The 23,307-nt window shown below is 41.7% G+C and overlaps 1 protein-coding gene across 1 annotated transcript; it reads left to right on the top strand.

Moving 5' to 3' along the window:
• The first annotated feature begins 332 nt into the window (after nt 1–332).
• On the top strand, nt 333–18,443 carry tmem129 (transmembrane protein 129, E3 ubiquitin protein ligase). The gene is made up of 7 exons (XM_076738796.1): nt 333–592; nt 10,401–10,459; nt 12,238–12,495; nt 13,996–14,156; nt 15,952–16,111; nt 16,208–16,280; nt 16,493–18,443. The coding sequence occupies exons 1-7, from the start codon at nt 388–390 to the stop codon at nt 16,675–16,677; spliced, it is 1,101 nt and encodes a 366-aa protein (XP_076594911.1). The 5' UTR covers nt 333–387; the 3' UTR covers nt 16,678–18,443.
• The last annotated feature ends 4,864 nt before the right edge of the window (nt 18,444–23,307 follow it).

The raw sequence follows: 23,307 nt of genomic DNA, 5'->3' as shown, positions 1-23,307 counted from the left end.
CTACACACCATAAGGAAACATGCTACAGGGAACTGTGAATACTGTGGATTACAGGAAACAGTGTATTCTTACATTGTTCAAAGTACCGACAACAGAGACAAACACTCAAAACAGCACTCCAGAGGAATCAACTAACACTGAGTATGACTGAGCTATTATGGAGGAATTCAGGAGATGTTAGGGACAGGGCTATATTTAGGTTTTTATAGAGCACGGGTGTTACTGATGTCGAACTACAAGCTATCCCGCTTCACACTCCAGTCCAGAAGGTGGCGGTAATGCGCACCTAACAGTTTGCCAACCGCCATAAAACAACGGAAGAAGCAGAAGCAGAAGAAGAAGAAGAAGAAGAAGAAGAAAAAGAAGAAGAAGAATCGTGGACGTAGTATGGAGAGCCCAGAGTTAACTTTTACTTTGGCCTACTTGGTGTTCTCTTTCTGCTTCGTGTTTACGCCCAGCGAGTTTCAATCGGCCGGTTTAACCATCCAGAATCTGTTTTCATCCTGGCTGGGGAGTGAGGATGTTGGCTTCGCCCAGTACCATATCAGGAGGACCAGCATTACTATACTGGTCCACTCCGCACTGCCTTTAGGTAAAACCTGACATTCTGACGCATATGAGGGCAGGGATATGATCAACATTAAGTCAGTATTCATTAATTAATGGTGAGTTGAATTGTGAGATCTTTGTGTTGCCGATTGCTGCGTTAGTATCGCGAGATCCAGACGACGGAGGTGAGGCGTCATACCCCCAAGGTGTAGACTGCAAGTTCAGCCAGACATTAAAGGAACTCGCATTAAAATAAAACTAGAACGACAGGACTACATGTTTGTTTTTCTATGTCTTTCTAGTGTTTTATGCGGAACGGATTACGCTCACAATGAATCATTTAGTGGACTTTTATCTACCACTACTACTTCAAACAGGACAAGGTGGACACTTATACCAGTAGCTCATCCACCAAATCCATTCAAATAGAGAAACAGGATTCATCAATTGACACAGACCTACAAACCGAGGTATAGGTTATTGTTCTGGACAGTATAAAAAAACTCGGTCTTCTCATTTCTATGCACGAGCCTGTGATTCACCCGTTCGTGGTAAATTAACTTCACATTGACGGCCACCTCCTCGGAAACAGAAAGTTAACCCCACGGCTCTTCAAAACACACCATAGACATAATGATAAACGTAATGCACACTTAAACCTCTCGACGGTTCTCAGATTCCCTCTGGTTTCCCCCGAGTTGGAGTTATATTGTTTGATTTTTTTTTTTCTCTTTCTCTTCTCACTCGCCTATGTTCGCACCGGCTCCGCCGCATACAAGCACACAGCCGCGTGCGCGACAACAGACAGACTGCCGCCCCTCATACAGATGAACAAAAATACACACAAGGATGCACCTTTGTATCATGCGTGTGCACTTACGTGTCACACACACACACACACACACACACAGAGCTCAACATCGGATTCAGAAATGCATAATCTCAAATCTCAAATTACAGGCGTGTCTATTTTAGTAAACAAAATAATCCCTCTAATACACCACTCTAACTGCTGATGCCATCAGCCATCTCTGACAAAGTAAGTCTCAATTATCAACCTGTAAGGTCCCAACAATGATGATCTTTGACACATTTTTCTCTACATCACAAGAACACGGTAAAACTGAAAAATGAAAGCAAAAATTGAAGAAAATAAAAGCCAAACAAAAGCACCCCTGCTGCCCTGCCCCGTACTTTTGCTCCATATAAATTTTATATCATTACTATAATGGTTATTAACATGTAATAATGATGATGACAGTATTATGCTATCTCATATTGCATAATTGTTTTAAGTATATTGCTATTACATCATATATTTATTATCATTATGGCAACACACTAGTTTTTTGCATATTTTTATTTGAAAAAAAGCAATATTGTTTTTATATGTATTTGCAGGAATTTAACAACAAACATTGTCCTTTTTTTCTTCTGTCCCTCCTTCCCCCACTCCTGGCTGCATACACAACATAATAAATCAGAGCTTATCAATATGGGGAGTAATAGTACAAAATACAAGGTAATTAAATAAAACACACATAGATACAAATATGTGTATATATTGAAATAAGTATAAAAAATAATAATGAATTGAAATAAAATATATGTATACACATATTAGGCAATATAAATAAGAGAATCTGTGGACATTTAAGTATAACATGGGCTAATTTACCTCAGTTCTAATCACATTAATTCACACATTTATTTTCTGCCACATACGCCACACTCTTTACACACTAAGCTGTCCAGAATCACCAAACCTGTCATTGTCTCTCATACAAACATCCAAATTTCCACACACACCAACAGACATTACCCACACATACCCTACTTAATGTAGTGTACTCTCTAATTTGGAACTAAAATATTGTCACATACATCATTGTAACTGTTTGGCGTAATTGTGTGTGTGTCTGTCCATTATGTCTATGTTATTTATCTTCTGTGTCATTAATAAGTTAGCTAGTGTACACAGTTTACCAGCAATAGCTATGTTTGGCAATCTAGCATGAAATAATTTGTGTTAAAGTTGAACATTAATTGACGTCCCCAAGTTCCTGGGGATTTGGCTGAACTGTAACAAATCTTTATCCTTCTGTCAGACTGTGGGGCTTGTCTGACTTCCTCATGGACCTGTAACATTAGCATAATGCTCTCAGGGGCATACTACACATGTGTCTAGGTCTTTTCAGGACACTGAGAAAAAGTACAGGGTCAGATCATTGAAACTGCACATACTGTCTGTCATCTGTCTTCCAATTTAGCAAAACTTCAAGGTTTACTTACTCATCCTCGTAATTTTGGACAAAGGGTGAAACCGTTGTCCCATTTGCTGGTTGTTGTAGGTGAAAGTGCATCAATTATATTTATTTGTGCTAAATCTTGCAGGCATCAGAAAAAACATGCCATTGTCAGTAGCATAGGCTATAGCACCAACCTATAGGATCTAAATCTGTGGAATCCAGTACCTTTGACGCAATTTGGACAACATGTAATTGCGTCCTCCATGACCAACTTGTTGATGTATGTGCCTTAGGAGAAGGTCTGAGATGTGGAGCTCTTTGGTCAAGATAGCGGGGTGTTTTGCATCTCCAGGTAGATCCGCCCTACTTAATTGTCCACCAACCCTCAGGATACCATCCTCCAGCACAGGAGGGAGCTTGAAGATGCAACTATTCTTTTTCACACTTCTGCCACTCTGCAGACTGGAGAGTTCATCAGGAAATCTCTTCTTCTGGCAAAATCTGATGATTTCCTTTTCAGCATCCAGCAATTCATCTACTGTGAGCAAACCTCTCAATGTCACATCTTTGACCACTCCATTTTCCTGCTTCGAAGAAGATCTTTGTTATTCCCGTGAGTCAGACTGGGTGGAGGCTGTGTCAGACCATTTCCTTCTTTGACTGAGACACCGCAGCAAGTTCTTTAGCCTGATAACCCAAGCCATAGCCCTTCTCAAACGGGTCCAAGAGGAAAAATGATGGATCAGCCGAGTGGTTGCGTCCACATCCTCTGAGGTCTGCACCGCATTCACTGCAACACTGACCTTGACTTCTGGATCGTTTGGCAGAAGTTTGCCCAAACAATCTGGACTCACAGGCCAGTCCTGTTCAGGCTGCAAAAGATATGCAGGTCCTGACAACCAGGTCTCACTCCTCAGAAACACATAAACCTTCAGCCCTCTGGAGGCCACATCTGCAGGATTGTTTAGGGTGTTTACATACCTCCACTGAGATGGATGCGATACTTTGAGTATTTCTGAGACCCTGTTGGCAACAAAGGTACGGAACCTTGAAGTCTCATTCTTAATGTACTTTAGTACAGAGGTGCTGTCTGTCCAAAACGTTGACTCTGTTAATAACATGTGCAACTCTTTTTTCCAAAAGGTGTCCAAGCGACTCGCCATGGTAGCAGCTGTAAGATCCATGCGAGGTATTGAGATCGACTTCAAAGGCGACACCCTGGATTTTCCCATGACGAAGCTGCTATGCACCCGTGAGTGTGCATTCTGCAGGAGTAGGTAGGTCACTACACCATAACCATTTTCACTTGCGTCTGTAAAGTGGTGCAATTGCGCTGCGGTGACTTCTCCGAAATCTGGGGGCTTTAAGCACCGAGCAACTTGGAAGTGCTCTAGCTGATAGAGCTCCTTTAACCAGTTTGTCCATTTCTGTGCAGCTGATGGTGGTATGGGGTCATCCCAGCTGAGTTGCTGCCTGCACAGCTCCTGCAAGATGATCTTAGCAGAGAGGACAATGGGACTCAGGATTCCTAGGGGATCGTATATTGAACTGATGGCCGAGAGGATCCCCCTTCTTGTCAAAGGCCTGTCCTGCACCATGATCTTAAACTTGAAAGCATCAGACAGAATGCACCATTGCACCCCGGGCACTCTCTCCACAGGCAGTATGTCGTGGTCCAGATCCAAATCTTTTATGCCCTTTGCTCTTTGGTCTTCTGGGATTGCTGCCATCACTGCACGCCTGTTGCTCATCCATTTTGTCAGCTTAAAGCCTCCTTTCGTACATATGCAGACCAGGTCATGGTAAAGCACCACCGCTTCTTCCTCACTGGCTGTTGATACCAGACAGTCGTCCACGTAGAAGCAGTGCAGAATCTTCTCAATGGTCTCCGGACAGAACTGTTCTTCATTGTCCTTAGCACATTTCCTCAATGCAAAGTTAGCACAACTTGGTGAGGAAGTCGCACCAAACGGATGTACCAACATTTTAAAGTCCACCAAGTCTTGGGTGCAATCACCGTCAGGCCACCAGAGAAACCTCAGCAGGTCAGCGTCTTCCCTTGGTACCCTTACTTGGTGAAACATAGACTCTATATCTGCCATGATCACCACCGGTTCCTTCATGAATCTGGCCAGGATGCCAATCAGTGAGCTAGTGAGATCCGGTCCTTGTAGCAGTTGAACATTGAGAGATGTGGACTGGAAAGTGGCTGCACAGTCAAAAACCACACGGATTTTTCCTTTCTGAGGGTGGTCAACACCATGGTGTGGGATATACCACAGTCTCCCATCACTACGTGTCAGCTCACCTGAAGGTACTTGCTCTACGTATCCCTTGGCGATCATGTCATTCATGAAATCTGTGTACTGTTGTTGAAATAATGAGTCTCTTTTGAACCTCCTCTTTAGGTTTAGGGCGCGCTGCTCTGCAACCTTCCTGTTGTTCGGCATGTTCACACAACTGCTCCTCAGAGGCAATGCAATCTGGTAATGGCCACCAATAAGTCGGGCTGAATCCTGGACCAGCTTCATAAAACTCTGATCTTCTCTCGACTGACCAGGTTGTTCATCATAACTACATTCTGGGAAATCCGTTCTGAACTGCTGCTGCCAGAGCTCCTCTAAGTTCAGGACTGAGATTCTGTTAACTGTTGCAACATCCATTCCATCACCACTGCCTTCTCCCAGTGGTCCATTAACAATCCAACCCAGAATAGTCTTAATGGCATAGGGTCCATCGTCCACACTACGGATGACCTGTAGTGGTTCCAGTGCCTTTGGTACATTTGTTCCAATCAACAGCTCAACTTTGGAGTCGATCTCAGGCAAGTGAACATCTCCCAAGTGAGGCCACTTCTGAAGATCCCTTTGACGTGGAATATTTCCCCTATGCACTGGCATACACTCCTGGGTATAGGTATTGGGCAAATCACAGTTGGTCTCCCCATCTAAACCAGCCACCTCCAGTCCTGTAATTACATTGCTATTAACAACCTTTTCTTGACCCATTGTCCGTAAAAGAATTCGTGTCCTTTTCCCTGAGAGGTTGAGCTTGTTCATGAGGTTAACTGTGCAGAAAACAGCCGTACTACCCGGATCCAAGAAGGCATAAGTAACCACTGTGTGGTTACTTTTCTTCGATTTAATCTGTACTGGAACTATAGGAAGCTTGCAGTCACGATCACCAGCCCCAGCAAGCCCACTGGACATCAGAGCACAGCCCACTGCAGTGCTCGGTTCTCCCTCTGTCACTGGATCCTTTTCCTTTGAAGGGATGTGAAGCATTGTGGGGTGTTTCAAACTACACACTTTGCATGAAAGACGCTTTTGACAATCCTTGCTGATGTGTCCTATACACAAACAGCCGAAGCACACTCCCTTTTCCCTTAAGAAGGTGATCTTCTCAGTGTGGGCCCTTTTCTCCAATCGAGGGCAAAACTCCAAAGTGTGTCCACCCTCACAAAACAGACAGACTTTCTTGACTGGTGAGATCGTGTCTGGTCTTCTTCCCTTTGTTGCAATTTTGTTGTTCTCTACAGTAGTCACAGTTGTAGCAAAACTACTGCCCTTTGGCCTAGATCTAGGTTTTAAGCTGGTTCGATTCATGCCTCTGTTTAATGCTGGTGATGCATCTTGAATGTCCCCAAATACTGGGTCTGTTAGAATCCTTGCTTGCCTTTCAATGAAATGAATTCATTCATTGAATGTAGCCCTTTGGTTACGCCTCTCTTGTATTTCACAAGCAGTTGTCCTCCAGCAATCCCTGAGCTTATAAGGCAGCTTCTTTACTACTGTCAGCATATTAGCAGGCACATCCATTTCAAACATGTACTGCACTTCGTTCATTGCGTTCGAGCAGGTTCTGAGAAATAAGCTGTAATTTTGGAGCGCCTTAACATCCTCTGATTTAATCGGGGCCCATGACAATGCCTTGTCCATATAAGCTGCTGCAACCCTTTGTTCATCTCCAAAATGTTCCTGTAGTAGGATTTTAGCCTGAGCGTAGCCCCTTTCTGGGTCCATATGTTGGCAGCTTCTTACAAGATCCCTTGGGCAACCTCTGGTGAATTGCTCGAGGAAGTACAGGCAATCACTATAACTATCGGACTTACTTTCAACACCATTTTCAAAGGCTCTCATAAATGTATGAAACTGCAATGGATCACCATCAAAGACCTGAATCTCTCTTTTGGGCAAGGATGCACATTGCTGTTGTTGTATCAGTAGTGTTGTTATTTCATTCTGTCTTTTCATGATATCAAGAACATTGTTTTGCTCCCCATTGCCTACTGAAACTTCAGTGTTGAGAGCGGTTCCATGTCGCATCTGTTTATTATGAGCACTGGACTGAGGATTGGGCTCAGATAGGTGATGCTTTAAAGCAGGAGGCTGAAAGTGAGCAGCATGGGTCAGCCTATCTGATTTAAGCCTTGTCACCTGATCACTGACCATGATTTTCGATTGTTGTTTAAGTGTTTCCAGCCTCTGAGGAATGAAAGGAGTGGCATCGATATTGAACTTTGTTTTTCCTTGTTCATTCTTAAGGTAAGAATTCATTGCATTTGACCGGTCTGTTCCAGTGTTTTTTGAACCAGAAGTGCTAGCAGCCCTTAGCACATTCACTTTAGCCAAGTGTGCAGCAATTTCTTCATCCAACTTGAGCCTTTCCTTGCGTTTCCGTATTTGCTGCTCTTCCTCTTCCAGTGCATGTTTATCTTGTAAAAGTTTTTGCCGTGCCATCAATGCAACTAGATCAGCTTCTGCTTTAATGCGAGCAGAGGAGGTACTTGATACAGAGGACCATTTACCACTTCCAGAACTTTTTTCACTTGCAGCGCTTTGTGCAGATCATCTACTTTGCACATTTGATACGCTATCACTTGGTTTCACGTCATCCTGTGGACATTCATGAAGTGTCATGTAGCCTGTGTCCTGTGCTGCTGCCTGTGAGGCATCATCCATTTGAAAGTGACACACATCCCTTGTAGCTGTAACCAAATCATTTCCAACAGGATTGGGAACATGTTCTTTTCCATCCAACCACTGAATCACGTCATTCTTGAATGTACAGCTGTACTTTTCAGTACTTGAGAACCAGTCATTCTGTCTTTCCTTTTCATCCTCAGGTAACAGTGGAATTATTGTTTGATGCAAGTTAACAGCAGCCTCAAGGAGTTGAGTGAGAGTTTGCAACTGGCATTTCAACTCTTTTGCATTTTCATTTCGTTTCATAAGCTCTTTCATTGCAGGTATTAAGCCTTTTATTTTATTCACATGTGTTTTACGTTCCTTTTGCAGACTTTCAACTTTATTTGCCCAGGCTTTTGCAGTAAGTTTAACATTTCGTTTAGCAACCACTGCTTCAGACCCATTGTTTTCCACTCGTTCCTTAATTTCGCTCATACTGCCTTTTAAAGTTCAGCAACTCAGTGATTTGCGCAGTGAATCAACAATACACCCAGCATAGTTTTCGTACTTTCCACAGATCGTTTATTTCACATCCATAAGTATTGGAAAACGCCACAGATGATCCCCTCAACGAGCAGGACAGCATGTCTCAGCGGACTTTCGCATACAGGCAGCGCTCCCCAATAGATGCGCTGTCAATCAAACCGCGTTCAATCCAACATACACAGCGTGAATGAATGCAAGTGATACAGGCCTACTGGTCTGAAGTCCGCGTTGCCATCAGTCTCTGGCGTTGCAGTTGTGCACCATTTAGCGTGATCCGTGTGTCCACATATGCCGTTTGGGTGTAGATTTTTTGTTGACAAAGTATAGTGACTCCAAACAAAAGTCGGTGTCACTGAGAGGCTGAGCGAAGGAGCATGGCACTGCTGACTCGCTACACAAACGACAAAGACATTTCCGTATTTGCGAGTGTGGCCGTATTTATTTTTAACGCCAATCCTAACTTGTAGCATAGCAGAATGACGGTGAGAAACTCAGCTAAGAGCCTCTACCAAGCATTGCCACCCAAACGAAACATAATTCATACAGCAGTAAATTATACGCGCATGTAACAAAAGATGAAAAGTGTTGATGAAAAGATTGTCTGCTCATTTCACCACTTCACACAAGCCTGGAATCATATGAAAGCAGAGAGTCTGCTGATCACGAAGATGTCTGCCTCCTCACTGTGCGACGAAAACTCGGCGAGCTAGCAGCCAAACAGTAGCAGAAAAAAACTTCACAAAATCATAAAGTATGTCTTACCTTCGCTGTTTTGTGGTCAAAATTTTATATTCCAGCTTGACAAAATGCTGCTAATGTCTCCTCCTGTGACTCTGCGTTGGTTTGAGATCAAGGTCCTGGTTGTTTACATAAAGAGGAGGGGGTTTCTACAGTGGAGGGAGTGCACTTCATGCGATAACCTATCTCTCGGGTTACTTCTCTCTGAATTGTCATTGGTGTAACTATGGTGAATTTGGGTGCTGCTCCTCGATTCCCTTGACTCTGACTGGTTGATAGAGGTGTCAGTCATCAAAATTGACCAATGGGTTTCTGAGCAATTGACCGGTGAAACTGCGCAGTTAATTTCACCGCTCGGTCTCATTTACACATGAATGAGCAGAGCGCTCACATAGGACACTGAGCAGGGGGAGGTGTTATTGTACTGTTTTATTTTTTTTATCATTTTGTCCTTTTATGAAAGCTAGGAACAATAGCAAGCAGAAAAAAAGGCTGAAAAAGTGTTTTCAACAGAGGAGTTTCTCCGTACGCTAGGACGAGATAACGCTACTCTGCCCAAATAAGCACCTGGACACACCTGTGTTAAAACATCTGTCTTCCAGATGAAAGAAAAAAAAAAATACCGTCATATACCGTGAAACCATTATAATTTTGAAAAATACCGTGATATACATTTTTGGTCATACCGTCCAGCACTAGAAGCAGACCTTATTTTACAATCACTGATGTTGCAAGGTAACATTTGCATTTTGGAAAATTAAACAGCAAACTTAACAAACTCCTCAGTCCTGCATAGCATGATGGGAAATGTGGGCTGTCCGCTGGTGCGGACAGCTATATAGATTAAAATCAGAACATATCTTTTGCATGAGCTGTGCGAGTAGGAAAGATGCATGTGATAAAATGAGAAGATAACATTGGCATAAAGACCAGGTTATGCTGAGCCTATAGTAGATAGTGTTGTTATTACGAACCATAATATCACCGTACATAGCCAAATATAATGCTAGTCATACCTCTGCAGTTATTTTGGTGAAAGCATTGCTAAAGTAATGTAATCAGTGACACTACAGATACTAATAAAGTAATTTATTTCAAATTTAATATGTCGTATATTACATTTTCAAAGTAACTTGTAACAACACTGGTTATCCACATCAGTGTTGTATTACAAATCCAATGTGTTGAAGTACAGACAACAAAAATTATACAACAAAATTATCAGCAAATGTTATCACTGGTTGTATTGTACATTTTTGGTTCCATGTTTGTGTATGGGGCAGGGTGGTGTAGGTTTGTTGTGTGCCTAACATGGGGCTATAGTCGATGTAATCTATTTATGATGGGTCATTTGGTGCTGTCGTTCATATTATGTGAATTTTTATTATGACCATGTTGTTCATCTTTCTAGGTTACTACATAGGAATGTGTATTGCTGCTCCAGAGAAAAACCTGGGATACATTCACAAGGTCAGCCTGTCTATCTGTCGAAGTACAGATTTATTTAACACTTCTCTTGTCCCTTGTCACTCTGCACACAAGCAATTATATCATTTGACACTGCAACTGCAGACTTCACGCTGATGCTGATGGTACTCCTCACATACTCTTAAATAGCCATCTCCATCTCCACAGCTTCAGTGCCGGTGTGTTTCATCTCTCAGTTTATCAGGTTTTCATGTTCAATCATGTGCATACATTTAACTTTAAAAAATAAAGTGATCAATTTGTTAATGTTGATATGGTGACTGATAGCTGAAGTATCAATAAACATCACAATCTTATGATCTTATTCTATAATGACAAGCATCCCCCGTTTCCCAGTTACACCAGTAAAAATGCCTGAAGTCATAGCCTATGGGATTTTAATAAATAGAGGTAAAAGCTTTGTCATTTAAATTAGTCACTCTTTCCTAACCCGGTCATTGCACATCAGTATAAATTAAGTAATTAATCTGGGGCTCACATCGGTGCAGAACTGTGGGGGATGTACGGGTCATGGATCAACAATGTTCTATTACACTACTACTACTATTTTTTTTTATTATTTCTACCTCAGAAATTATATGTATAGTCTTTTACTTATGTAGGGGAATTAGGTCATTAAACCTTTGGTTTTAATGTTTGCACTCGTTAATATAAAAGCTTTAGCTCAGAGGGATTTTATTCATTCATTCATGAAGAAAAATGAGCATGCGAATGTAGTGTTTATTTCTTGAATGAATGACTAAGCGAGTCTAATGAAAATTGAGATTGTTATAGCCTACGACACCAACTCTTATTCAATGCAGCATGAAAAATGCCTTCTTCTGTGCTTCTCACTATGGTCAAATGATTCATTTTCAATCACTTTTCAACATTGTTCACAACATATATGTTGACACTGATATACGTGCATCAGATACATTTCGATGATTAATGGCAACATTCTTCAATACTAATACTAACTTATATGACAACTAATAGTATAACTAACTAATAGAACAAAGAAACAAGGAAATGCAGATTATATTGGCCGAATTAGCATTACTAATTATAATTGTCTAATGTCAAGTATCTAAAACCTAACAGCTAATAGTCTCTAGATGGCAGTATGGTTCCATGGTAGAAACCTGGACAAACATGCTCATGAGATTTAAGATCATAGTTTTGTAAACATTGATACCATACAAATTATGAGTTTAGTGCTGTGGGAATATCCAAAGTTGAATTAAACATATTGTGGTACAAAAGAAGGCATACAGACACACAAAACAGTTTGCTCCAGGAATGTCTGATTTGCAACTTGTCAGTGCCGTGTGGTCCTTGAGGCCTCTTTAGGCCTGTTGATTGTCCATCCTGACTGTTTTAACGTCTTCCTTTGGTGTGGACCTGTAAGAAAAGATTAGTATCTATATGGCAACAGTTTAAATAATAGGTGACCCTTTGTAGTTGACGTGTTCTTCCTCCCAGCAGTCCTGAAGGAATGAGTGGGAAAAGGTGTTAAGGCCAGACATCTCTCTCTACATTAACACCTTCCTGGAAACAGTTTAAATGATAAGTAACTCTTTGTAGTTGGAATGTTTTTCCACTCCAACTCTCCTGAAGGAATGTGGGGGAAAAAGGTCAGTTACAGGGCTTGTTCTCCTACACTTACATATGTCCTTCTCCTGGTGATTTATGTTGCATTTCAGGTGTTCTCCACTACCTTGTTAGCAGTAGTTAAATGTTCCATATGTCTTAGCTGTGCTGTCATGTTGTTTCACCAGGTGAGTGACAGCTGGAGAGCATTTCTCCTCCTCTCCCTCTGCCTCCAGCTGGCCAGCTGGACGCTCATTATCTACTGGTCCCGCCATCACTGGTTCAACCATCCAATCAGTCGGGCACTGCAGGCCCATGTACAGCCTCCTCACTTCAGCTGGGGCTCTGTGGCTACCAGCATCAACAGTGAGTTCAGGCGCATAGATAAGTTTGCAACAGGAGCGCCCGGAGCCAGAGTTATCATTACTGACAGCTGGGTGTTAAAGGTGAGTAACAAGCCATTGCATTCACATTGTTTTGGTGAAATTAATAATGTCCAGACTATGGGCTGAGGGCCATGTGCTGCCCAACACCTTGATTCATATGGCCCTTATACATCAGGAAACACCTGGGTGATGTGATGAATCCTGTGGTGATCTGTTCTAATCAAGAGTGCTTAATCGGCAGGAAATTTTCAGCTTTCACGACCAAAACTGATACACAAGATGGGGACATAATCTGCTTCCAAAATATGTGTTGGCTTGGCTGTGAGATACATCTGGAGCAGTGCTATTCAATGAGATTTTTGAAGAAAAAGGTCAGCCATGGCTTCTGTTGCTCACACAAACAATTTGTAAAACTCCTATTTTTTGAAAGGCAAATCAGTGAAGCAACTCTGGGAAATCCTTTTTTTTTCTTATTCATATACGGTTTCCTTTTTACATGGCAGAGTTTCAACTTGCATTTGTTGATGCAGTGGCAAACTGTATTCACAGACAATAGTTTTTGGAAATGTTCCTGAGCGCACCACAGAATTGTGTCTGTTTTTAATGCAAAGCCATCTGAGGGCCTGAAGATCATGGCCATCCCACCTTGGTTTTCAGCCTTGTCCCTTGTGTACAGAGATTTCTTCAGATTCTCTGAATCTTTTAATGACGTTATGTACTGTAGACAATGAAATCCCCAAATTCTTTTTATTTTTATTCTATATGCCAGTGCAGTCAGTGACAGAATTGTGAAGCATTCCCCATTTTCACCTCAGAAAGACTGAGCCACCTGCTCTTTTGATACTCAATCATGGAAGCCATTTTGTATATTGCCACTCAGAAAAGCTCAAATCACAAAAACATACTGAAAGAAAATGCTTCAGCCAGGCCAAAGGAGCCCGAAGGAAGCACCTTGAGCCCTGCTTCCTCATAACAGTCCAAGAGCTGAAGAAACAACAAGTTACATCGGTGGATATATAGCCAAAGACTTAAGGCCATTTTCTGTGGTTGACAATAGTGGATTTCAGAGGTTAGTAAACACGTTGGAGCCAAAGTGTGCAATTCCATCTTAGACTTTGAGGTCTTGCCATTTCAGAATGAGGTGGCATGTTTTTCTTGTTCGGGTCCAAGACAATAACTCGCTCCTGCTCCAGCACCCGCTCTATTGGAGGATTTTCTGGTGTGCAGGGACACTCAGCTCTGTCCAGAGCTGTGCCCAGGTCTCTTCTGTGCATTCAACTAAAAAGAATCTTATTAAGAAACTGCTCACAACCTAACTTTATAAGGTTTGCTGCTTTAAGGCTCCATGAGAAGGAGTGCACACATAGCAAGGGGCAGACCAGTGCAAGTGCAAGTACATTGAAATTATAACTCTTCACCAGTTAACCACGTTAAACATTTTTGACTATCTTGCCTTCATCAGGGTGGTTGCATCCTGTTTACTGTGTTTTAATTTTGAAGGTATTCTAAGTCTTAAAACGATTTACATTCATCCACATACCTACCTTTGTCTGTCTCTAGGTGACCACTTATCACATCTATATGGCCTTACAGAGTGACTGTCATGTGACAGTGACTGAGTCTAGACAACACCAGCTGAGTTCAGTCTCGGCCTCCCCTGCACAGATCTTGACCTTGAGAGTGGAAAGCATCAACCCTGCTGTCAGACCCTTTGACATCAGGTACGAGTATGTGTTTGTGTTAAGACCAGTTTGGTTAGATTAGATTTAGATTTAGATTGAGATGTATTTGTCCCTCTGCAAGGAGAATTGTTTCCACCTTCCGTACAGCCTCAGAGTACACAAATGCATCAAACACCTTCTCCTTCAATGTTTTTTCTTTATTTTTTTAATTTTCTAAATTGCAGATTAATGCTGAAGACATCCAAACTATGAAGAACACACATGGAATGATGTAGGGAAAAAAAGTGTTAAACAAACCAGAATATGTTTTTATTTAGCTCATTCAAAGTAGCCACCATTTGCTTTGATGACAGCTGTGCATACTCTTGGCATTCTCTCTATCAGCTTCATGAGGTAGTCACCTGGAATGGTTTTCAATTAACAGGTGTGCCTTGTCAAGAGTTATTTTCTGGAATTTCTTGCCTTCTTAATGTGTTTGAGACCATCAGTTGTGAGGTAGGGTTGGTACATATAGTGAATATATAGTGAATAGCTCTATTTAACCACTGTTCTAATCTATATTATGGCAAGAACCACTCAACTAAGTAAAGAAAAACGAAAATCTTTGCTGCAAAGAAACCACTTCTGAGGTAGAATAAGAAGAAGAATGCTTGGGCCAAGAAACACAAGGAATGGACATTAGACCAGTGGAAAACTGTCCTTTGGTCTGATAAGTCCAAATTTGAGATTTTTGGCACCACCCGCCCTGTCTTTGTGAGATGCAGAAAAGATGAGCGGATCGTTTCTATATGTGTGGTTCCCACCGTGAAGCATGGAAGAGAAGGTGTGATGGTGTGGGGGTGCTTTGCAGGTGACACTGTTGGTGATTTATTCACAATTCAAGGCACACAACCAGCATCCTACCACAGCATATGCCATCCCATCTGGTTTGCACTTTCCTTGAGGCTGTGCATGATATGTTGACTAATCCAAGTTTTGAGGATATTTCTTGAAAAATTTAACTGGGATAGTAATGGAAATACAGAAGACCTCATTCAGACTACCATCCAAGAAAATGTCCTAGTCGGTTCGGGTGAGTGAGCCCTGCAATTTCACGATGCTATCCTCTGTCCACTGATAGACGCTGTAGGTGTGGGGTTTGTGATGCTTCAGTTCCGTTCTGTAGTACGGAAGCAGGAAGACAACATTGTGGTCAGAGAAACCAAGCCATGACTGGGCACGAGAGATGTACTCATCTCGCTAATGGTGTTAGCTCGGTGGAACATACACACAGCTGAAGATAACAGTGGGAAATTCCCATGGAAGGTAAAAGGGGCGGAAGGATAGTGTCAACATCTCCACATGTGGAGTGCAGATCTTGCTCTGGATCTTAATATGGGTACACCACCTGTTGTTGACATACATGCAGATCCCTCCACATCTGGGACAGTTTCCACTTCGTTCTGGAGAGACTGCACATTGGATATGATGATGGAGGGAATAGGGGGTTTAGAGGGCCTCAGCCTAGTGTGAACCCCTCCCTGCTTCCTTCTTTTCCTCCGTTGGATTCTTGCCGCAAGACTCCGGTAGTGGCGCCCAACTATTTCTTGTGGTCATTCATAGAATGATTAACATGATCCAAACTGCTTTGTGCTGGTCGATCGAAATAGTGACAACAAACTAACTAGACGATTGACAAAACTAACTTTGACATTTTTGCACAAAAATAACCCCAACAGTCACTCAAGGTAAACAAACATACGGCATATGAGTTGGTATGCAGGTTATTGAGCTGTCAGGACAAAACAGCATTTGACATGTCCAAAAAACCAAGTCAATTTTCCATTGTGTCCAGGCTCAGCTCGACAGAATATGCAGAGCTCCGAGAGAAGGTCCACGCTCCCATAAGAAGTTCTGCCAATGTAGTGATCCACCAAACCATCAGTGAACTCTTCCTGGAAACATTTAGAGCTCAGGTGGACCTAAATCAACCATACACACTGCTGAGTGCACAGGTACCCTACTCTATGTGTTTTTATGCAGCTGCTATGTTTAAAAGGTAAACTTAAGTACCAGAACAAAATGAATCTGAAGAATCTTGCCATACACAGGAGATGGAGCCCTGCATTGGCTGTATGCAGGTTCCAGCAAGCACCAAGCTGGTCAGACTCTGCCACACAGAAGGTAACTCTGTGTGTGTGTGTGTGTGTGTGTGTGTGTGTGTGTGTGTGTGTGTGTGTGTGTGTGTGTGTGTGTGTGTGTGTGTGTGCGCGTGCGTGCGTGCGTGCGTGCGTGCGTGCGTGCGTGCGTGCGTGTGTGTGCATGTGCGTGCGTGTGTGCGCGCGTGTGTCTGCCAACTAATGTGGCTGTGCCTCTCTGACAAATGTGTGTTATAGGAGTTGATAATGAGTCAGACTGCCAGAAGTGTTTCTGCAGACCCATGTGGTGTCTGTCCTGTCTGGGCCGATGGTTTGCCAGCCGCCAAGACCAGCAAAGACCTGACACCTGGTTGTCCAGCACAGTCCCCTGCCCCACCTGTAGAGCCAAATTCTGTATACTGGACATCTGTGTGGTCCGCTGACAAGACCCCCATACTGATCCAGATGAATTTTCTTCTGGTAATAATGTGGAAGTGTGTTTTTACACAACATTCAGCAGAAAGTTTCAGGAAGAGAAGGAGTTGACAGAATTCTATGCCCTCAATAAGGAGCAATGATTAAGAGTAATGATATAACATTGATAAATATTTGGTTTGAACCTCAACATGGTGTTAAGTGCCATGATCAATGTGACATCTTGGGAGATTTGCTACCCAGAAAATCTAATTTGAAAAAATATGCCTTCCAGCAATTATATGATCAGGGCTTAAATCACTGTACATACATAAAGAGCCAACATCACAGGTCAGTCACTCCTGTTCACATCAAAATATAAATGTACCTGATTATTTGCATGTATGCTCTGAGCAGGAATAGTCAATCATACACAAGAATTTAACTTAGACATGCTATGTTGATTATTCTTTCAAAGGTGATAATAGCACTCTGCAAAAGCGACCAAGGTGCTCTGATTTTAAGTTAAATTTGTATCTGTGAATCTTCACTCCAGTCCAAAATGATACTTTTAGCAGTCTGATAAGTGCAGTTGCTCCACTTTCCTCCCACAAGTCCTAAGACATGCAAGTGAGGTAAATTGGAAATGTGTTGGATTTTGTATTAGTAGTGACTGAGACCTGTCCCCATTGTGTGCTGGGAGAGGCTCAAAGCTCAGCAACAGAGTTGTTGAAACGTGTAATTATTAAAGGCATTATAAGCATTTTCACTTAGACTTGTGCTGAGTTTGTAGTTGAACAGAGCTATGGTGGGAATTATGTGAAGTGATCAGACTCCATGTATAAATAAGAATAATGAAAGGTGTTATCAAGCAAAGTCTGTACACAGCTACACAGCCTGGTCAAAAGAATTAAAATCCTCTGTGTGTTTTTTATGGATGTGCATGGCCTCTAACTTTTGCTTTATGTATGCCAGCAGTTCCTGCTGTCTCCAATCTCTGCTAAATTATGCAAACACATCTCAGGCTTACAGTGTCCTTGTACAGGATGCACACATATGAAACTGATATTTGATCCTGTCCTCTGGACCTACATAAGATGGCAAACAAGCACATTTCCCTGAATTTCAGTCTGTGTGTAATCTGAATGTAAACAGTGAAACTCATCTCCTCCTTAAGGGCTGAAGATGCTGTGTAGCATTTTCCCATCAATGGATCATCCCCACATAAGCATCAAGACATTAGCAAGATTGCTGTGAAAAAGTGAAAGTACCACCAAGATAAATAAGCACAGACATAAATTCAGTGGCCACTTTATTCGGTACACCTTTATAACACTGGATAGGAACCCCATTTTGCTTCCATTCCTGTGCTTCTCTTTGTTGACATGACAGCATTTTGGAGTGATTGATTGAAATGTGGTGACTGTGAATGTCATTGGAACTTGTTATCATGTTGATGAAAACAGCTTGAGATGACATGGCACTATCAGAGTTATCCTGCTGGAAGTAGCCATTAGATGATGTGTAGACTGTGGCTATAAAGGGATGCACATGATTAGATTAGATTTAGATTTGTCCTTCTTGCATATGAGTATGGTAAATGTATGACACTATTCTTCGGTATACAGTGCATGTGAAACAAAGCACAAAAATCTTTAAGGGGGTTAGTGGAGATGATGTGCATGGATGTTTTAAGTCTTGGCAACAAACAGCTTTTAATTTTTGAAAAGTGTTGTAATTTCCAATCATGGACAAAAGCGGTCATAACAAATTAAAAGTATACCTGGTAACAATTTGTCTTTGTGCATGAGGTGTTATTCCTTCAGACAATGAAAGAGATTTCAGTTCTTTATACTTTCCAACCTACAGCATATACATGGGTCTACAGTATAGGAGCCATGACAGCAGAGGTGCTGATAGGGACATGATCATATTGCCTCCTCTAGGCAAAGTAATAGCTGTTAATTTAAGTTACATCACGACCTAGTGACAGAATATCCAGCTACCTTAACCAAATATTTAAAGTGAAAGAAAACAAAATCTGTTTAAACCATTTGTCATGTAATTATGTCATTAGCATTAGAAGCTGATTCCAGCTGTTTCCCAAATTGTCTTGCTGTTCACGATTGTGCTCTTAGACTGTGAAAAGACTAAAAATAAGTTGTTGTGATTTTGTAGGATTATAGTCAGGTGTGTGATCAACCAATTATACCAAACAGATGCTAATAATCATCTATTTTACATGTAGTCATTAACTGAAACAGAAACAGCTGTGTAGCAGGCTTAAAACTGGGTGAGGAACAGCCAAACTCTGCTACAAAGGTGAGGTTGTGGAAGACAGTTTCATGTCGGAGGTCAACAAAACACAAGGTAGTTATACTGTATCAGCAACGTCTCTCCCAGACAAAGATTTCAAAGCAGATTGGAGTTTTAAGATGTGCTGTTCAAGCTCTTTTGAAGAAGCAAAAAGAAACGGGCAATGTTGAGGATTGAAGACTTAGATTGTTTCTGTAGCTGTAGGTGTCTGTAGCTTTAAATGTAAATTACACTTTATTGATCCCAATTTGGGAAATGATTCCATTGCAGCAGCAGTTTTAACATACAGACAAACACAAAATAAAAGACTAAGGATGAGAATGAAAAACTAAGAGAAAAAGAATGTTCTCAAGGAATATAATGAAGTGTATAAACATGGAAAAACAGCAATTCTTAAAAATAATAAAAATATAACTAAGTATATGTATTATAGTGTATAATACATATTATATAATATTATAATAATATAATAAAAATACAACATAACTAAATATATAAACACGTATTTACAGTAGTTCCAAAGAGAGACAGTGAGCCAGAGCTATAAACTATATACCAGACAAAAATTGTGCAGATGAAAAATAAATGTAAACGACTGACAGTGTGTGCAATATTGCAGTAGTGCGGATAATATGTAACACTGAAATATTGGAGTTGGTGAGGTTGGTAGATTAACTGTTTAAGTTACTATTGTACAATGTGATGGTTCGTGGCAGGAATGATTTCCTGAAGCGATCTTTGTGACAGCGGAGCTGGAGCAGTCTATTGGAAAAGGAGCTCCACTGTCTGTCCACAAGGTGGTAAAGAGGATGTTCAGGGTTATCCATGATGGATTGCAGCCAATAATGGAACCGGCCTTCCTGATCAGTTTGTTCAGTCTGTTGGTGTCGCCAGCTCTGATTCTGTTTCCCCAGCAAACTACAGCAAAGAGTGCACTGGCAACAACAGACTGGATGGTTGGGATCACCAGGGGGGGTTGAGGGTTGAGAGGAGAAAGCTTGGGCAGAGGGGAGTTATGGAGACCATTGTGGATAGTGGTGAGGTGTGAAGGGGTGGGGGAATGTGAGGCCATTCCTGGCTGTGAGCTAAACCTGTTGAAAAAGTACTTTCGCTCATTGGCCCTCTCAAGGCTGCCGGCTGCCTTCAGAGGGCCAATGAGCGAAAGAGTCCTGTGATCTCCTTAATTCCTGTCTACACATCCTTCACTCTATTCTGCTGGAGTTTGGCCTCCAGCTTCCTCCTGTAGGCATCTCTGCTCTGCCTCAGCTTCTCCCTCAGCTCGTGCTGAACACTCTTCAGTTATTTTTTGTCCCCTGAAAGCTTATTTCTTCCTGTTAAGCAGACTTTCCAGTTCACTGGTGATCCAGGGCTTGTTGGGAAAGCAGAGTACAGTCCTGGTTGGCAGTATGGTCTGTTCTCAGAATTTGATGTACTCTGTGATACACTCTGTCAAGCTGTTGATGTCCTCCCCATGTGGCTCACACAACACATTCCAGTCTGTTGTCTCAAAGCAGTCCTGCAGTGACTAGCCTCCTGAGTCCACCTCCTCCCTGTTCTTGTGGACACAGGCTGCCTCTGGACAAGAGGGACATACTGAGGTGTTAACATCAGGCTGTGATCAGCTATGCCTAGGGGGGGAAGGGCTGTGGCACTGTATGCATCCTTTGCATTAGCACACAGTAGATCTAGTGTGGCATTGTCTCTGGTGGGACACTTAAAGGTCCCATATTATGAAGCTTTTTCAATGAGTTACATAGGTCTATGAGTTCCATAAAACATGTTTTTGAAGCCGTTTGCTGGAAATAGCTTTTAGGAAAAGATTCTTGCCTCCCTCTATTTCCCTGTTTCAGTCCCTTTCTGAATGTGCTGTTTCTGGTGTCTGTAGCTTTAAATGTAAATGAGCTGCTGCTGCCCAACCCATAAAGTGTTACCGTGGTAACGAGGCAGAGCTTAGACTGTAACATAGCACTACCTATATGAAAGTAGCGGACATGGTGGCAATGAACAGACCAAGTGCTTCAGTAGTTCAAATGTGCATGTTAGAATCTGAATCGGATCCTGAAGGGAGGGGAGGCTCCTACAGAACCTCAGACTCAGAGGATTCGGCAGAATGCTTCTGAATGGTTAGTCAAAAAATGTCTTTCTATTTTTTTTTTCTCTTCAACACAAGACCCCCCAGGAGGGTGTTTCTAGAGTGGGGGGAGCACTCTTTATGCGATATATTGTTTGTGGGCTTACTTCCTTCTGGATCGTCATTGGTGTTTCTATGGCAAACTTGGGTGCTGGCCCTCAAACCTCTGGACTCTGACTGGTCGATGGAGGTGTAGATCATCAAATTCGAACTGGTAACATTATCTTTACCTACACTTATGATCGCAGTGTATGATTGCAGATAACATGCCACTGCAGATACTCACCTTATGTTATGCATAATAGGTTACAAGATGGCTGTGGCAGCTGGATGAAAGGCCTCCATGCATGATCAAGCATCCAGGTTTAGAACCTGTTTGCCTAAATGTGTTCTCGCTGCAGAGCACATACAATACTTACAGGGCAAACTATGGTCCTTTACAGCTTTGGGGGACAGAACAGTGACTTTTATCTATAATAACCTACTTAACTTCACTGTTCATACACCATAATGAAACTAAATATCGTCAGCCTATGCCACAAATTCAGATCATATTTTTTCTTGAACATACAGCCAAGTTCTTCCTTAGCAAACACTGTATATTACACATTTAGTCACATGAAACTTTTTACAGATATACAATAAAAATTTATTGACAGCAGTCATTAATATTTGGATTCACTGAATCCAAATTAGAAAAATGTGAACATAGATGTTGACATTATAGAACTACAAACAATCTGTGTGTGTGTGTGTGTGTGTGTGTGTGTGTGTGTGTGTGTGTGTGTGTTGTCTTAGACGTGGATCTAATGCAACAGATGTCACTAACAAACAAGAGAAGAGTCATCACAGAGGTGTCATCTATCTCCTGTTATCCTGACTGGTTTTTGCCAGTTCTGTTATCTTACAACGCTGACTGGTGCAAGGACATTCATGGGTTACACAAGTGCAATAAAAGATCACAGGATGAGAACAAATAAAATCACTTGAAAGGACCAAATCATTACAGAATCTGTTGACTAACATAATGTTCAATTTTCTCAGTTGTTACAGGAGTTTTGTGAGCTGGTGCTGGGGCTTACTTGGCTGAAGATACGTGTAGTCATCCCATCATGCGTTGTACCCGTTGTAATGTCCTGTGACCCATTGTTGTAATGCAGTGCATTACAATATTAGTCCTTCAAGGACACAGTAGCCTGGACAGCTGTAACAAAAGTATATTTTTATGATAACAGGGCATACTTAGGAGTAAAACATGACAGCACTGTTACAGTATCAATTCAAACAGTGCAGCAGTTTGGCTCCAGTTCTGCAGTCCCAATGTCATCTCTTCAGCTTGTCTGGGACAACAATCCTCTCTCTGGGCAGCAGCGTGGGTTTACACAACGCGATCAGTTGCTTGCGTGTGTAGACAATGCCCCCACTCCCCTCTGTACGGCCCTCCATTACTAAGAGTGCAAAAAGTAATAGAAAGGCCACCAAATAAGTTGTAAAACTGCGATAGCATCGCACACAGTTACCAAAAACACAGTTAAGAAACACACAATTATTTTCAAAATAATTTGTGTAATTGCGAACCACAACAGGGCAATATGTATTGAGTCCAATTAAATTTTATATATATAACGGCAGTCACAACAGAAGTTGACTCACAACACTTTTCTGACCATACAGACCATACAGACCATACTTTTTATTTACAATTCCTAACAATTCCCCATGAGCAACCACTTGGCAACAGTGGCACGGAAAAATGTCTTGTAACAGGCAGAAACCTCAAGCAGAACCAGGCTCTGGGTGGGCAGCCATCTGCTCTGACTGGTTGGCATAGGGAGAGAAAGAGAGAGAAGGAGAAAGAGGGGCAGTGGTGGGGGTATGGACAGAAATGCAAGGATCGTAACAATGCTAGCTCTAATTATAGACATTTAACTAATAATAAAATAGAACATGATATATTTTTACATACAGTATAATATGTATAGCATAGTTTGTGTATATATGATATATTTATGCATGTGATATATGTACATATTAGTAAAAGATGGAATATGTACATAATGACACAATGAATGTAAGAGACATAGCCATAATCACAATCCAGGTTCAACCACTATTCACAGGAACCTACTGAAACCACAAAAACTCCAGCAGAGAAGCTAAGTTCATAACATACCTTAGTAGGACATGAATGCATACAGATGGAGAGGGAGAG

This window comes from Chaetodon auriga, chromosome 9 (genome assembly GCF_051107435.1).
Source record: "Chaetodon auriga isolate fChaAug3 chromosome 9, fChaAug3.hap1, whole genome shotgun sequence".
NCBI classification, from domain to species: Eukaryota; Metazoa; Chordata; class Actinopteri; order Chaetodontiformes; family Chaetodontidae; genus Chaetodon; species Chaetodon auriga.
Note: the sequence above shows the minus strand (reverse complement) of the source record. Positions and strands in the feature narration are given on the sequence as shown.